The sequence below is a fragment of the Diabrotica virgifera genome, chromosome 5 (assembly GCF_917563875.1).
Source record: "Diabrotica virgifera virgifera chromosome 5, PGI_DIABVI_V3a".
Taxonomy (NCBI): Eukaryota; Metazoa; Arthropoda; class Insecta; order Coleoptera; family Chrysomelidae; genus Diabrotica; species Diabrotica virgifera.
In genome coordinates, this window is record NC_065447.1 from 257,839,525 (window position 1) to 257,858,609 (window position 19,085).

The 19,085-nt window shown below is 32.5% G+C and overlaps 1 protein-coding gene across 1 annotated transcript in view; it reads right to left on the reverse strand.

Annotated features, from left to right (window-relative positions):
• LOC114324841 (homeobox protein Nkx-2.2a) overlaps nt 1-19,085 on the reverse strand; it is an 87,953-nt gene that overhangs the window by 25,760 nt on the left and 43,108 nt on the right. Inside the window, exon 2 of the mRNA XM_028272720.2 lies at nt 4,324-4,526. Coding sequence (XP_028128521.1) covers nt 4,324-4,526 — 203 coding nt within the window. The remainder of the gene's footprint in view (nt 1-4,323; nt 4,527-19,085) is intronic.

Below are 19,085 nucleotides of genomic sequence, written 5' to 3' on the forward strand. Positions count from 1 at the left end.
TATTATACTATATTAATAATGAATCAGTAGAAACGATTATATTTAAATTTGGTAAATTATAACTCCACTCGACCAGCGCACGACCACACAACTCGAAACACAAGTACGCAAATACGGTTGCGTGAAGCGTGGCGCAAAGCCGTGGAATTTACGAGACTCGCTCGGTCTGTAGATCCAAGTAAAGTTCATCAGTAAAAAGTATCTTTATCATGTATGTATTATTTGTTTTACAATATTGGAAAATTCTTATTTAAAATGTGGTTGGAATAAAAAACTATGTTCTGATATATGAAATTACATCTTTCTAATGGAAAAAAATATTTGACGAATTTTCTCAAATTATGGATACCAACATCATTTTCATTTATAACTCTTGTATTTTTAATTTGACGAAGAAAAGTTATTCTTCATAAAAATCTCTTCTTGGTCTAAGATTTATGATGCAATTTCGAGTAAAGTATCTTTATAGTTCACAACATTTAAGTTATACTTGCACATTAAAACATAACTTTTAATTCTAAACAGCTTTTCGTAATAGCAATTTTCTATATTATGAATTTAAATACGTATACAAGCAAAGTAGTTTTCGTTATGATAATGCTCGCATTTTCAGCTAGTTTATCATTTATTCGTCAATAATATTGACTGTGTAAAGGTTTTTTGTTATTGAAGTTATACTTCTTTACGATTGAGAGTGAAATTTTATAATGCGCACACAGACAGTATGTATTTCGTTGCTAATATTTCAAGATATTGTATGTATCAGCGCTGTCAGCGCAAATAAGTCATATTATATCATATAAAAGGATATTTTAGTGTTCTTAGTAAATGTATTATTTATTATAATTTTTGTGTCTTCGGATTTGTCTTCCTCGGGAATAAGATATTTTATAATAATAGTAAGTACATATATTTAAAGTATTTTTGTATACTTCACTTGGTCTATTAAATTTGTCAGTATGTATGAGAAATCTTGTAACCTGTCAAAGCAAAAGGTATATAGCTCAGTGGTAGAGCGTGTGACCGGAGATCAAGAGGTCCCGGGTTCAAATCCCGGACGATTCCATATTCTTTTTCTTTATATTTTTGGTATCGTTTTAATAAAAAATTTTTAAAAGTGGTAGTTAAAGAAAGTTAGTTTAATATTTAAATAAAATACAAATAACCTGTCAAGTATATTAATTTCGTTGAAATCATAATAATATAAGTATAACTTCTTACGTGCGTACAAAGGACACACACACATTCTTTTTTTCGATTTCATACTGTTAAAAAAAATTCTTAATGCTGCATATTTCTTTTATTAAACGGGCCTATTTTTTGCCAATATCTTCTCATTTATGTCACTAATCCAGATTTATAAAAGAACCTATAATAACGGATCACCATCTTATTCAGTTTTCCTCAATTCGATCTCAATATACCTGCCCTAGCGATCTTTGTTTCATCTCAAATGACAAATCGGCCAAAATGGTGACAAACCCCAAGATTCGCATCTGCCTGCAGAACAAACATCTGCTTTCCGAAGGCGTGACTTGTTCTCTTTTGTGTCAAATGAACTACGAATGGTGAATTCGGTCTACCGGTCCCTTCTCGCCATATATTTGGCCTACTAATGGTTACATAATTACCAAGAAAGGGGAGACAACCGAAATGCATCCCTCGTGCCGTTAAAATCTCTGTAACTGTATCAGTGACTGAGATCCTTTTGAAAATTCGATGTGATTGCTATTGTTGCGATGACTGATGGGTTCGAGGTGATCAAGGAAGGGCTGTTGCTAATTTCTGGTATATATCATTTAGTGCAGCACTAATTTGCGAGTGAATTATTGAGTTTGATGACGGATATTAAGAATTGAAGGGTCAGGGGAAGAACGATGAATGTCTATCTGGAAGCATTTTCAGTAAAATGAGAAACAAAGTTACATATTCAGTGTTTTCGTTTTCCCCCTTTTCACAAAAAAGACGAAGTTTATGTTAATCTCAAAGAAAAATTGTAACATAGGTACATAAGATAAAGATTGAACAATGTATATTATAATTAATAGTAGTAAGATTTGTTTCTATGTTTAACAACAAATAACTCAACGACAGTAGCGCAGAAATAACTGAAAGAGAAAAAGCGGGCAAAAGAGCATATTGAAAATACCAAAAACTATAAAAAGACAGACGTAACAGCAAAAACACCAAAATGAAAATATCTAAAACAGCAATCAGACCTGTCATAACCTACACAGAGACAATGTGCCTGACTAATAGATAATAGATACGAAGAAAAGAAAAAGAATAGCAGAAAGGAAAATCCTTAGAAGAATTCTTGAACCAAAGAACAGAAGACTGAGAGTTTAGATGATTATCATACAACGAGATGAATAATCAGATAAATGGAACAGATATACATATAGTCAGAGATATCAGGTTCAAAGATTTAAATGGCTCGGGCATGTACTAAGACGAGAAGAAGATAAATTAATATAGAAAATATGGAAAAAGTGAAAACCTACAAATATAAGACCTAGAGGGAGACCACAGTGTAGGTGGAAACATCAGTTCAGAAAAGATATCAAAAGAATGAAGATACCTAACAAAACAAAAGCAGGATAACAAAAATAGAAAATATAAAGGAATGGAGCTAAAGAATATAGTGTATTTTTTATAAAGACGCTTTATTTTGGAATTTTTTATAGTGATTAGAAAATAAATAATTTCCGGAGTATCTTTTCCATGGCTTTGTAATATGTATTTCATTTACTAGTATGGACTATATTATCGATCTTCATCCTCGGAACACTCCATGTATCTATAATTTTTTTTTAAACGCTTTTCTTTAGTTCAATCGTTTGGGTCAAATCTTTAAACGTTAATTTGACTGCCTTTTCTTCAATGCAAATGAATGAAAATTTGCAGACATAATATGCATCCTCGGGAATAATACACGAATAATCAATAACAAATTTTATGTTTATTAATTATTGTTTAAATAAAAAAAAACGATTTTAATGGAAAATGCTTAAATTCTTTTGTTTTTACAATGAAGAAACTTGAAACTTTTATAGATTGTAGCTAAAAATATGAACTATACATAATTTCACTTTTTACGGCAATTGTTTACGTTATGCTTCATAAATAAACAATAAAGTTTCAAATAAATTTTTTGCCGATTTAGAACACTTTTCATGTTTGTACATCATATGTTTTATACATAAAATATATTTTAATAAAGATGACGATATATTTTAATGCTTGAAAAGTGTAAGACTAAAAAGTAAAAAATAAAAAAATATGAAAAAAAATTTTAAGATAAGCTTTTCTTTAGTTACGAATGACTAAAATTAAAAATATAAAAGAAATCAACTAAAAAGCAAAAATTCGCATATTTCATCTATGTTTCCTTGACGGATTACTTTTAAAGAGTTTTTACCCACATATTTTTATAATACAGTGGAACCTCGATAAGTCGGCCCTCGATAACCCGGAAGGCCGGCTAACCCGGACCGATTTTCATAAGACAAACATTTCAATACTAAAAATGTAGGTATGTATTATGTTAAAACATTTTATCTGTAGCCTCTTCTCGAATGTCTTAAAAATATCGAGTTTCATTGATAAAACTTCGCTTTGACCAGAATATAATATTTGAGAGATAATGGGTATTTGTGTAATTTGAACTATACGATAGTAAAAATGACTCGTGGCACACGGCTGCGGCGGCAGAGCGACGTTCATTATCTCGGGCTATCGCAAACAACAGGCACCTGTTATTCTTTTATTTATTTCCAACTGTCAACAAAATTCTTTCAATGGTCTTTTAAACAATGAAAGAGCCACTGTTCTTAAATAACATAACATCGTTCCGATTGGCACAACCGAAATTGACTGAGTTTTTTTACCTAGAAATGAACAATAACTCTATCTATACTGTATACTCTATAAGTCTATACCTACTATACTCTATACAACTATAGGTAAGTTAGATGTGTACTGTGCATATATATTTCATGTTATTTTAATTATAACGGACTTTATCTATAAGTATACCGTATTTTATTAAATTTACCATGCTCTCCGGCTAACCCGGATTTTCGATAACCCGGATCGGCCGCGGTCCCGATTAATCCGAGTTATCGAGGTTTCACTGTATTGTATTTTGGTAGTTAGCATGTTAGATCACGTAAGCACTGATGATGATTGGTCAACCAATCGAAAACTGGTTATGTGATGTACCCCTTTTTAGGGATTTTTAAATATACCTATACCTTTTATAAAGGATTATATTCGTTTTTTAAAGAAATAATACATTGATGCCGCAAATATCTCACTCACCAGGTTCAGGTACTTGAAGCCACTGATGTCTAGTTGAATAGGAAAGGTCGTGGTGTGTGGGGTAAACTGACATATCTGTGGTTATTGGATCTATTTCTTCACTATTTTGTCTATCTAATTCTAAAATATCACTAATTGCAAAACTGGCAGGTTGTCTTTGGTTGGCTATGGTTGTTCCGGTCATTTTCATGGTATCCAATAATCTGAAACAAAAATTTACTAGTCAAGAAACTGCAATATTCTGCTCACAATTATAATGTACAAACAAATATGATGGTCAGATTGGATGGGATTTAATTCCTCTGTTGTAATATCATCTGTGGAACAGAGAGTTCAGATTAAATATATCACCAAACCCCACGAAGAAGATTTCTGACATAAAAATTCTGATATATCTACAAAAGAAATTTTACTCCATATATCTACCATAAAAGTAACTTTTGAGGTATCTTTGAACCCTATTCAGCACTATCTCCTAGTCTTTAGAATGATGATTTCCGCGAGGTCATGGAACTGAATGTGTTCAGTTTCTTTAAGCAAAGTGATTTTTTAGTAGGAAAATTGTTTAAATAATATCAAAAAAGTGTGTGTTTTGTGTTTTATTGGCACTGGTTTTTACAACCAACTGGCCAGTCAATGATTTTTTAGACTATAACTTATCACTAACTCAGGGGAGTAATGTGTAGTGTGTGTGTTGAGTAAGTGTCTTGTTACTTTGCAAAGAGATGCTAATTGTATCCGAACGTCTGCGGTCCCTCCGGTGAGTAATGATCCCACAAGAACAGAAACTATTTTCATTTATTAATTTATAATAAACGAAAAATTTCTGACCCTGGTGAGATTCGAACTCACGACCATTCGGACCTTTCGATCCAAAGGTAGGCGCTCTTACCACTGAGCCTCAGAGGGGGTTATCAGAAAAGGATATTGGGAAATAGATAAGCAAATAGAGAAGAATATATAGATTATGAAAAAGCCTTCGATCGAGTACAACATCATAAACTCAAACATATACTAAAACAACTTGACATAGATCAAATAAGGCATTCGTTGCATACAAGCTCTTTACTGGAATCAAACAGCTGTCGTCAAGGTGGATAATGACACAACGCAAGCTCAAAAAATTCTCAGAGGTGTAAGACAGGGATGCATTCTCTCCCCACTACTGTTAAATTTATCTATATTCAGAAAGTATCTTCCAGAAAGCTCTTGGGGAATGCGAAAGCGGCATCAAAGTAAATGGTACCTGGCTGGGTCAATAATATACGATATGCGAATGACTCGACCTTAATAGCAGACAATATAGAAGACCTCCAAAACCTTCTTAATAAAATTGGAGATCATAGCGAGAACATGGGACTTAGCATCAACATAAAAAAGACGAATAGCCCAATAAATGACCGTTTTGGAGTGTAATTTCCAGGGGCAACTCCGAATTGCATGAAAATTTGGATTTAGGTTCTACTTACCCTCCATTTCAAAGTTGAATTTGTGCCGTTGGTTTCTTTTACTTGGGGGGTGACATTTACCCCTTCTCGGGGGGTGAAAAACACGTGTTTAAAATAAGGCCGGAAATGGATAAATCGACTTACTTTAAGCACCTTTTGTTCTATAAAGTTTTTTACGTAAGTCAATACTTTTCGAGTTATTCGCGATTTAAAATGTTGATTTTTCGACAATAAAACTAGGTTTTCAGACCGTTTTTCCCAAATAACTCAAAAAGTAAATATTTTATCGAAAAAAATATTTTTAGCAAAAGTGTATCCTATAAAAAAACGAAAAAAATCGTGTACCAGTAAAGTCTACAAATTGAGTAGAAGCAAAGTTATAGCTCATGAAAAATACGTTATTATTCGTCTAATTCCAAATCGAATAATTCAACGCGAAATCACCAAAGAAAGAAGCGTTTTTCGGGAAAACCTTAACATTTTTAAAGTATAGAAAAAAGCTTATTATTTGTTTTTTACAAAAGTTTACAGCATCAAAAATAAATGAGTTACACTGAAAAAAAAAAGTTGGCCCCTTTTTTTTTGGTTAAAAAAATCGTGAAAGCCTCCCTCTATTTAGCACCCCAAATGAAATTAATCGTTTGGCTTTACCATCTATTTTAACTGTATGTGTATTGTTTATATGATGTGTAAGTTTGATTGGTTTGAAGTGCTTGTTTTTGAAAACATTTGGTTTTATATTAAAAACAAATTTTCTAAAAATTTTTGAAAAATTTCACTTTTTTCAGAATAACTTAAAAAGTATTAGTGATAAGAAAAATCTCGAAGAGTAAAAAAATGTAGGTTTTGCTATTATAAATATGCTAGTTTCATTTTGTTTCTCCGTAAGACAAAAATTGGTTAGGATATGGCTGTTCAAAATTTGCATACACTTGTGATTAGTGACCAGTGACCCATTCAAGGTTTCTCAATTATAACCCTTTCAAAAATAAACACTTTAAACCGGTGAGACTGACAGATCATATAAAAAATAGATAGGTAAGTAAATTGTTTGTAAAGCGGTAGCGATTAATTTCATTTGGGGAGCTAAACACGGCCAGATTTTCATGATTTTTTACAAAAAAAAGAGGGCCAACTTTATTTTGAGCGTAACTCGCTTATTTTTAATGCTAAAACTTTTGATAACAATTAAAACAAAGCTTTTTATAAACACTTAAAAAGTTTAAATGGGTTTTTCCCGAAAAGTGCTTAATTTTTCGGTGATTTTACCTTGAAATATTCGATTTGGAATTAGACGAATAAGAACGTATTTTTCATGAGCTACAACTTTGTTTTTATTTGATTGATAGACTTTACTGATACACCATTTTTTTGGGGTTTTTATAAGCTACACTTTTACTAAGGATATTTTTTTCGATAAAATATTTATGGTAGGGGAGCAAAGTATGCTAAATGTGCAGTCACTCGAGCGCTTTGGGGACCTATTGGGTTGTGAAGAGTAGGTCCTAAAACAAAAAAAAGTTAAGTAAAGTTTTCCATTTTAGGGGGCGCTTGCCATTTTTTAATTTAATTTTTCATTTCCAACAATCGTTTTTTCCGACTATAACGCCATCTATCCATAATTCGAAAAAATGTTTTGAATAAAAGTTACTTATTTTTACGTAAGGAATCCAAATCTGCAAGAAAAAATGGGGGCTCCTATTTAAGATTTTAAAGTAACCCCCACCCCACTCCCGTGGGGGGTTGTGTTTGATGCCATCCGATAGATTTTTCAAAAATATTAAATAAGTGTATTTTACAGTTTTTCGATCTGATGTTCATTTCGCGAAATATCGCGGGATTCGTATTTAAAATATTAAATTTGCCCCCCACCCCTCTCCGTGGGAAGTCGTGTTTGGGTAGATTCGATAGATTTTTAAAAAATATTGAGCACATATTTTTTAGTTTTTCGATCTGTCATTAATTTCGCGAAATATTCGCTTTTTTCTTGTGAAATTTTGGGACTCACCCATTTCCTTACGCCCGGCTCAAATCGCCAGATTTTTGAAATATACACTCTTTTGCATGTACTTAACTTACCTTATCTTAATCTGACAATTTCGAGTTTTTTTAAGGATAGATTTTTTCTTTCGGGCCCCCCTTAACGAACTCCCCTGTGTTAGGACCCAATATATGGTAGAGGTACATCTGCAGTGTACCAGGTTTCTCCCCATATGATAATCTGACGCGCTCGAGTAACTGCAAAAATCCCCGCTTGGGCTCCCCTACCATTACTTTTTGAGTTATTTGCGAAAAACCGTCTGAAAACGTAGTTTTTTTGTCGAAAAATCAACATTTTCAATGGCAAATAACTCGAAAAGTATTGACTTACGTAAAAAACTCTATAGAACAAAAGTTGCTTAAAATCAGCCAATTTATCCATTTCCGGTCCTATCTTGAACGTATGTTTTTTCACCCCCGAGAAGGGGTGACTGTTACCCCCCAAGTAAAAGCAACCAACGGCACAATTTCAACTTTGAAGTGGAGGGTAAGTAGAACCTAAATCCAAATTTTCATGCAATTCGGAGTTGCCCCTGAAAATTACACGGTATCGCCGAATTTCCCGTTCATTTACTGGGCTAGAAGTTCCTTATAATCAGCCGTCAATTATGTCAACATCAACATGCAAGACTAGCATATAACGATCAAGATGTATGTAGAGCGCGTAAGAAATTTTAAGTACCTAAATGGGAACCTGGCTATGTGAAGACTGGATGTCGGATATGGAAATTAAATGTCGGATAGAAAGGGCCAGAAGTGCATTCATGAAATTTAGAAACGTCTTTACGAACTCTGACTTTGACCTGAACCTAAGAATAAGATTCACGAAATGCTATATATGGTCGGTGCTCCTAATGGCATGGAAGGATGGACTTTAAAAATAAACACAATGAATAAGCTAGAGGCATTTGAGATGTGGATTGATCGACGAACCCTTAAAATTTCCTGGACCGCACGAATAACAAATGAAGAAATCCTGAGAAGAATTGGTAAAGAACGACAACTGCTATGCACAATTAAACAGAGAAAAACGGCATACCAGGGTCACCTAATTGGAAACGAAAGATACCAGTTTCTGCAAACCTTAATTAAAGGAAAAATCGAAGGAAGAAGCGGAGTGGGCAGGAAGAAAATGGCATGGCTCCGTAATGTCAAACAATGGACAGGGCTAAGAAACATAGGAGTGAGACCTAATACATACTGCAAGGGATAGAGAAAAATGGTCAAAATCAAACGTGATCGCGAACATCCATTAGTGGATTGCATAAGAAGAAGAAGAAGAAGAAGAAGAAGAAGATAGAAAAATAAAATTAGTGAGTTTGTTCGACAGCAAACATGAATCAAAATTTGATATGCTGCTATGAAATAACCAATTAGAAAATACACAAAAAATATGGTGAGAGCAGTGAGAGCTATAAGGCTCACATTTTCTATGTAACAAGTAGGCTTATTAAAATAAAATATAGATTTTCTTATAAAAGCAAAGTTACCGCATCTACCAACAGGTTATTAACAGCGATATTCAGTAAACAAAAACCATTAGTTTAGATTTAGTAAAAAATATTGATTGACCTTAGGTAATTTAAATCTTTTACTGGGCAGATTTCTCCTAATAGAGCTGATAGAGTGTTTGGTAGATTATTTATTGAATGTTCTACTTGGTATTTTGGACACTCAATTAACAAATGGGTTCCGGTAAGAGACGTAGCACATTAGGTCGCACAAGGGGCGTTCACTGCCCTAAAGTACCTATGAGTGTGTAGGTAACCTTGTGTGTCCTACACGTAGGTGCGTTAGAACCGTTTGAATAAACCATGTACCAGCACTAGTTTTCCACTGTCCTGTATCTGGTTTCAGCGATTTTGTCACTTGTTGCTGCATCATGAGCAGGCACTTCTGTCTGCCTCTTCATTGCCGATATTCTTATAAGTATGCGATTATTAATAAGAACTATATTCGTATTAGCTTCTCTAAAGGATGTTTGGGATACAGGTGCTGCATTGTAAAAAGAGAGCTGAGCAAGTCGGTAGTAAGAAACAGAGATTTTGAAATATTTGAGAGGTTTGCATGTTTTAGGGAGCAAACAGTTCAGCTGTGAAGACACTAGAACTAGGTGGTATGTAATTTAAATTGGAAAGTAGACATTGGAGTAACAAATGTACAGCTGACACCATCATTAGATTTAGAGGTTTTAGAAGTTAAGGTAGTGTTGTTCAAGAACCTCGTTTATTTTATTTTTATTATTATCTAAGATCAGCAGTGGCGACTCGTGGTAATTTAAGGAGGGTGTTCAATTAAAGAATGTAATTATACAAACGGTGAATAAGCGCCGCAGGCGAAAAATTTTTGGCCCTCGCCAAAAGATGTTCTGTAAAATGAAACCTATCTTTGACCCGATTAGTCAGGATGTCACACACTTTTTTTGTTTTGTGCAGAATATGATACCTACTGAATGATGGCGCTTCTTCGGTGGTGAAGTTGGAGGCAGAAGTTACGAATAATGAAATGGCTTTGTCAAAACTGTTTAAAAATCCGTTTATTTTAACGGCATCCAAAAACCGAGATTGAAATTATAGTTTTATTCTTTGAAAATACTAAACATGGAAAACAAAATAAAGAATGTAGTTTATCACACCCACATAATCACTAAGTTTTTCTATATTGTTCAACTTTAAAACAATGTTTAAACTTTTTGTTTCTTATTGCACATTCTTGTACCAAGTTTATCTCCGGCCAAGTTAGTCCATTCTTTTTATAAGAAGTCGATTTTCAAAACTATTTGCATTTTCTTTTATAAACTTCACTGAATAAGGCTCCACCATCCTAAAAAAACTACCTACCAATATTGTATTTAATAAAATCCCACAGCAGAAAATGCCAAACTGTGAATCGAAACGCTTCGCCCCGGTCTCTGTGTGCAGTGCACAAATGGTCAATGTTTTAAGATAGGAGAATCCCTGGTTCACGGATTTAAGAGCTCTCGTTCTTCTATATTCTAAAGGGTTACTGTATAGTGGCTGGGTTCAATTTGAATTCTGCACCTACCACGTGCATCTAGCGTAGCGGTGTTGTGCAAACAAATTATGTGATTAATAAATACAGTTATATTTTAATGATACTATGATATTTATGAGATTTAAGAAAATATATTTTAATGATATTTATGAGATTTTTAAAAATATGTATTTTAATGAAATTTGATTGGGTGTTCACTGCACAAGTGAACAAATGGAGAAACCGCCCCTGTCTAAGATGTTGATGTATTTTTTGGAGAACTCTATTAAAGAGTTGTTGCAACTAAGGAATAGGATGTAGTTGACCTTATTACATAAATAGACCAACATTAGTTAGACTAACATAAGTTTTAGATCAAATTTATTCATCAAATGAGTCGTCTTTCATATGGTAAATGTCTAAAAATCATTCTAAATTTCAGAAAAAAAAATTGTTTTGTTTAAAAAATGCCATTTCTGGGTATTTATCGATGGATAATCGATTTTGCATGCCCTCTATTCAAGCTCTTTCCATCCTTTACTCGGTCCTTTATACATATTTTTAAAATAAATCCTTTCCTGTAACACTTGAAAGTCGTGCGAAACACAAAAAGCCAATTTTTTCGGAAGGTTTGGTACACCTTCATCTCACAAGTGGATATTGTCGAAAATAAGTACCACGGACACCTGTTTATGGCTTTCTGAATTGCTTAAACGTGACACCCCATATTTCTTAAGGATTCGGCTCGATTGTCACCTGTAAATTTTGAATCGGGCCATAAACCCCAATACTCGTTGAGACAGGTCTTTTTTCACTGTTGAATTTGTCAATAGGCGATGATTTCCTATGCTTTCCAAAAACTCGAAGGTATTAACTGTTTCCTGTTTCTCACGGACATGATTCATAGTGACTAAGTTATCGGTCATTTTTGACACAAAAGGTGACTAAAATTTAATATATCAGCACATTTGCATCAATACAATATGATGCAAAAGTTTGGAATAAATTCAGTTTTATAGAAACAAAACAACTTTTAACAAAAATCTTAAAACTCGTCAATTTTAATTTTTGAATGGCCATCAGTTGCTATAATATAAACGTAAGATGACGCAATGTTTAACGCATAATATATTATATGTGTTGAACATTACGTCATGTTTGTTTTGGCGTAATGACGTAATCGACAATTTTTTTAAATACAAACCAATGTCACGGGACATCTCATTTGAAAGGTCTTCTAATCGGCTTGGCAACAATGGAATATGTATTTGCATATTTATATCAATGTAATTTCGGTTTGTCATATTTATTATTTAATCAATTTTCTTGTCATAGAGTAGATATTTAGATATTTTCGTTGTTACTGTTTTTTTCATTAATTCAGTACCAGTGGCGGCTCGTGGCCTTGGAGACAGGGTCGGCAAGGTTTTTTTGTCTCCTCATATAGGTATACCATCAAACTAAAAGGCTTAATTCATCATAGGAGATTTTGTTGTTTTTTGCTTTTTTTTTATTTGATGTACTTGACATTCTCTCTTGTTTCATGGTGTTTCGACAATACGTGTTGATTCTTTTGAGACAAGGTAAATCCCGTTTTTTTAGGCAGAAATTGGTGGTAATAAGAAAATTGATAAACAGTTTGTTGTAATGAATTGCAGTACTTACTACATAGAATTATACATACATATTGTGCAATTTATCCCACTTTCTGAAAATATTTGGACCAGCATAATTTTTAAGTACCTAACTTGTAATAATAAATATCTTAGAAATTCTTTGGCGAACGTAACTTTTAAATTTTAAATCGTCAAAGAGGTTAAAAATTTGCAAATCTTCAAAATTCGAAAAACGAGTATCTATTTGCATATAATAGTAGGTATCCAAAATTTCAAGATATACTTACTCGTTTTTCGAGAATATGTATCATGTCGTTGTCTTTTTTGGGGTGGTTCGGAAATATCAAGCGAATCCAAAACGTCACTGCGTATATATTGGAAACTACTATCATTACGAAAATCTCTGAGATTTTGCACCAGCTTTCGTATTCTATTTTTAGAATAAATAATGTCAGTTGACTGATTTTGAACAACAAGGAATATCTTGGGCAAACTCTGTCTTAAAAATATTTAAAAAAATATTGAAAGAGTCATTAGTATTTAATAAAGTTCTCAAACCGATTGCTTCACGGATCGAGGTATCGCCACTTTCAAAATCATCGCCTTCGATAATAGAATCAAAAACTTCCAAAAGCTGTTCACGAAAATCTGCTACAGATACTAAAACTATAAGAGATAATCTGCTTAGATAAAACTAACCGAGGTTTAAAATTTCATCGCGTCTGACAAACTGTTCGCTTTTTTTCGAAACAAATTTGTTCTAAAGCAGTAATCCGTTTAGGTGAGCTAAACTGGCAAGAAAAGTCGATATTCTTTATTTTTTTACACGTATCATGTAAAACTAAATTCATTATATGCGCATAATAGTGAGTAAATGAAGCTTGTGGTGCAATAGTTTTAACTTTTGCCTGGAGACTATTCAATTCACCACTCATCACAGCAACGCCGTCATAAGATTGCCCCAGTTTGCCCTACCAATTTATTTTTGGTATAAAAAAATTTGAATCTGTTATTTAAAACACCAAAAATATATTCTGCATTATTGCTTTTACTCACATCTCTAAAACCTAAAAACCTCTCATAAATATTACCACGTAACGCGTATCGAACAAAATAATTGATAATTATGAATGACATGATAATCAGAAGTTTCATCTACTTTCAGTGAAAATTTTTTGCTCAATTAGAAATCCAATGAAATCAATTAATTTGTGGTCATCTGATTGAATACAACCAATAAAACCAACATTATACTGAAAACAGATCCCATGGGCTGTTTTCACTCAATCATGTAGCTATGGATACCTACATTTCGTTTCATTTCGATTTTGGCATTTCAAATATTCATATTTGACGTTGGAAAAAATATGATTCAAAATTGGACAAAAACGTCTGCCGAAGCGATTGGCTTGAAAACCAAGGAAAAAAAAATTACTAATCACTCCAATAGATCGACCGCGGTCAGTTGGTTGGCCAAAAGTGGTGTTCAAGAGCAAGAGCTTATAAAAATTACGGGGCATAACAATCCCAACTCAATAAAACCGTACTTAAACATTGACGAAGAACATCATAATAAAATTATTAACAGCATGCGTAGTGGAAATACATCTTCATCAGTTATAGAAACTAACATGTCTGGATCTTCATTAAATTTTTCTAATTGTTCCTTTGTTAATTGCACATTTAAATTAATTGTTTCTGCTCTGTATTTTTTTTTTCATAACCAGCAAAAAATTTTCTATCCGAATAACCCTCGAACATTGATAAATGCTCAAAAATTTTTTAACAACTTTCTCAAGCTTGTTGTTTACAGGCAACAGACCTCCGCCTACGGCGTCGGTCTGTTTCCAAGCAACAAGCTTTCGAAATCTGTTATAAAATTTTTTCGAACAATTATCAATGTCCTTGGGTTATTACTACTGAAAAGCAAATGGTTTTCTAAATCTCAGATTCAACAACGTTATTCAAAATTTAACTATTTCATTATATGTATTATGTAGTTCATTCTGTATTACGAATACACTTCGAATCAGAAAGTAAATAGGTATTTCTAAAACAATTTTATTAATTCTCTATAATTACTTTGATTTTTAACAAATGCTTCGATCCATCATGTCCACTAAATGATAATTCCTGACAACTTAAAAAAAATTACAATATCAATTAAACGACGTAAAACGGCGTGATTATTTTTGACAATTTCTACCGATGCATGCTTCCAAATGAAACACCGACCGGCAGACCTAAATGTGCCGTACTTGGCGAGTAACCTGCCATGCCGTATCTTCTATTGCCCACGGAGAAAAGTAATGTTCGCTTCTCGCTTGCTCATCGACTTGTTACGTCGTCGTTGAGTTTTACGTGTAAATTGTCAAGCTACGGATGTTAGGGACGGCTAGCCGAAAAGTCAGATAAATGGCTCGGATCATTGATTTTTTGAGAAGTCTGTTATGCGCAGGGATCACTTAACGCTCGGATTGTTCAAATTCTTTTAAAAACCATGAATAAAATTTAGTCTGTATTATCTGATAGATTTTTTTTATTTCAGAGATACAAATATTTAAAAAATCTATATCTATAAATGTGTGGGTCGTGATGATGACCCTGACCGGCCGCCACTGCTCAGTACCTACCTAGGTATTACTATGTAGTTCTAAGAATATTTTGAATAATGTTGGCGGTTCTTATTCTTCTTCTTGTAGTGTCTATCCATTCTGGATGTTGGCGAGTATCATGGAAATCTATACCTACTTGGTACACTGCTGCTCTGAAAATATTTGTGGTTGTTGTGTTGAACCACGTGCCTACGTAGATTTTTCAGCCAGGAAATCCTTCGCCTTCCTGGTCCACGTTTTCTTTTCCTGTAAAATTAGTTGCAGCAGTCCATATGTTTCGCTGTTCCTCAAGATGGGACCGAGGTGTTTTTTGGACCGATTTGGGACCGATTTTGGATGTTTTTATTGTGATTAACAGCTTTTTACTGTTTGCATTCTCAACAAAATGCCCTGATTAGTAACGTGGTCGGTATAAGATATTTTCATGATTCGATGATAAAGCCACATTTCGAAAGCCTCAATTTTCTTGGCGGTGGCGTCTGTGAGAGTCCACGACTCAACTCCGTACAACAGTATAGGAAAAATATAGCATCTGATAAATACCCTGATTCGTCCAAGTTGCTGTTCCTTCTTTTATACATTATCATACATTTTGTTTTCTTAGTGTTCAGTCCATATCTCTGACTTACAGCTGTGATTCTATTAATAGACGTTAAAACCGTCAACTAGTGTGTTTTCTTTGTTCTGTCTTAGACTTAAGTCATATTAAAATATATCTAATAGTTATAAAAGGATGCAAAATAGAAATACTTATTCTGATCTAATGTAATATGTATCTCTTCTCAGAGATATCTCTTATTAAAAAATGGCAAAAAAGAAACAGTCCAAAAGGTGAAAATTAATGTACTTACCTAAATACAATCGCCGAAATAAGTCATAGAAAAGTAGGTTAGGTACCTATAACTTTTATGGTAGAAAATATAAAATCAAAATGTTTTGCCAATTAGTCCGTTCTTTAACGGTAAAATATTGCAAAACCTCTAAATTTTAAAGAACCGCTTGGATTGACATGAAATTTGACATACACATAGCTAACAAGTCAAAGAAAAAAAGTGATAATGTGCCGATATATGCTTTTGCCCTGGGGGTGGTTTGCACCCCTCTTGGGGGTGAAAAAATATTCGTCCAAAGAAAGTCAGGAGATGGATAAACTGGCTAATTTTAAGTAACTTTTCTTCTATAGTTTTTTCACTAAGTCATTACTTTTCGAGTTATTGGCAGTGAATATGTTCATTTTTCAACAAAATAACCACGCTTTTAGACGGTTTTTCGTAAATAACTCAAATAGTAAGTATTTTGTCGAAAAAACATTCTTAGCAAAAATATAGCCTGTAAAAAATTTAAAAAAAATGGTGTATATATCACGTCTCTACACCTAGTAGAAGCAGAGTTATAGCTAATGAAAAATAGGTTCATATTCGTCAAATTCCAAATGGAATACTTTAACGTGAAATAACCAAAAATTAAGCACATTTCGGGGAAAATTCATTACAACATATTTAAAGTGTTTAAAAATAGCTTCATTTTTGTTTTATAAAAAAAATTTCTAACATCAAAATTAAACAAGTTACTCTCAAAATAAAGTTAGTCCCTTTTGGTTTTGGTAAAAAAATCGAGAAAATCACCCCCTAATTAGTATCTTAAATGAACTGAATCGTTACGACTTCACAAGTTTCTTGACTCGTGTAGGTATATATTTTTTATATGATCTGTTTCATCGGTTCAAAGTCCTTATTATTGAAAGGGCTGTAGTTAAAAGGAGTTGAACGAGTCACTGATCACGAATGTATGCAAATTTAGAAACACCAAATCTTAATCAATTTTTGTCTAACAGAAAAACAAAACTATACATGATATTCAGAAAAGCAAATCTCTCTTTTTTTTGATTTTAGAGATTTTTGGTATCTCTAACAATTTTTAAGTTATTTTGAAAAAAAGCATATTTTTCAAAATTTAAATTTTTAAAAATTTTACTTTGAAACCAAATTTTTTCAAAAATAAGCACTTTGAATCGATGAAACTTACAGATCATATAAACACAACATGAGTAAAATAATTTGTGGAGCGGTAACGATTAATTTCATTTAAGTTGCTAATTAGGGGGTGGTCTCCCCGATTTTAAAAGGGACCAACTTTATTTTGAGCGTAACTTGCTTAAATTTAATGCTAGAATCTTTTTGTAAAAACAAAAATAAAGATTTTTTTAAACAGTTTAAAAAAATTATAATGGATTTTCCCCAAAAAGTGCTTAATTTTTTGGATATTTCACGTCGAAATATTCTATTTGAAATTTGGTGAACATGAATCTATTTTTCATTGGCTATAACTCTGGTTCTACGAGATCCTGAGACCCAATGCGCACACCATTTTTTTTACTTTTTTATATGCTATATTTTTGCTAAGAACATTTTTTCGACAAAATACTTACTTTTTGAGTTATTTGCGAAAAACCGTCTAAAAATGTGGTTATTTTGTTGAAAAATGAACATATTCACTCGCAAATAACTCGAAAAGTGTTGACTTGGCGAAAAAGCTCTATAGAGCAAAAGTTACTTAAAATTAGTCAGTTTACCCATTTCCGGACTTACTTTGGACATATATTTTTCACTCCCAAAGGGGGGTGAAAGTCACCCCCAGGGCAAAACCACACATCGGCACAATATCACTTTTTTCTTTGACATGTAAGCTATACGTATGCCAAATTTCATGTCAATCCAAGCGGTTCTTTAAAATTTAGAGCAAAAACCGTGAAAGAATGGACTAAATATTCTATAAAATTGTTTATTATGATAGTTCTGGTCCTACTTTTTATAGCTCTTAAATTTACATTATATTTTTTATAAATTATTTAATAAATTTTACAAATAATAATTTTAATTAAAAATTCAAATATAATTATTGTATTAGACCAGAGCAACTAGCAAAAACAGCCTTTTCCATAACACTCTTTTGATAATTGGTGGAGGTATCTGACAAGTGCTTTTGATAAATTTGGTAATAATAATATCTAATAAAACATAATAATATGTACAATATTAAAGGTCATTTATTATTTATAGACAATATAAAGAATGTAATATCGCAGTTTGATTTTAAATACAAAAGGTGAAGACTGGAGACCATATGGAATAGTGATATAATTTTAGTGTGAAATGGTGAAAAAGCATCGAAAATCCTTTAAAATAAGAGTTTGTAAAGTTACTTTTGTTAATTTGTTCCTTAATGATTCCAAATATAGCTTCAAAAATAGATTTTTTGAAAATTATGAAAGGTTTCCAAAAGTAAGTGAGGTTTTAACCCAATAAACATTTAAAACTCAGACGCATCAATATGTAGGAAGTTAGTTTTTTTTTATTCAAAATGTTATGTTTACACGAATTTAAAAAAAATGTCTTATCACCCTTAGAACCCCAGTTAGCGGTTTTTTTTTTCAATCATTAAAATACGTGAAATTTCTTGAAATTTTTATAGCTGAATATTTTGTGTTACTGTCTTTTGTGTTACTATTTTTGTAATATGAAATTAAAAAGTTTTTCGTGCATTTTAGAAAAGTTATTCATATTCAAAAAGTCGACTTTTGAAGCTATTATGCAATAGCAATTTACATTAACAACATAACATAACAACAATTAAATAACAAATTAACAAAAATAACTTTACAAGCTCTCATTTTAAAGGATTTTCTGTGCTTTTTCTGTAAAATTATATCATTTTTCCATGTAGATAGTATTTTAAAATCTTTTGCATATTTTCTTTGTTATATAATTTTATCGCCAAATTTATCAAAAGCAGTTGTTATAATATACCTGTATAAGTAGTCCTGTCGCCAGGGGGGGTACAACGGCCTTCTTAATTCAGATGGACTTACCCAAGTTTTTTTTATGTATTTTGGCCCGTAGAACACGAATTTTTTGGGTAACAGTTGATCCGGATGTCGATAAGATTGTTATAAACAAAGAACTTGAGGAATTACATAACAGCTATTTCTCGCAAAACAAAACATTTTTTTGTATTTTTTGGGCCATTCTAACCAAAAAATGTTCCTACAA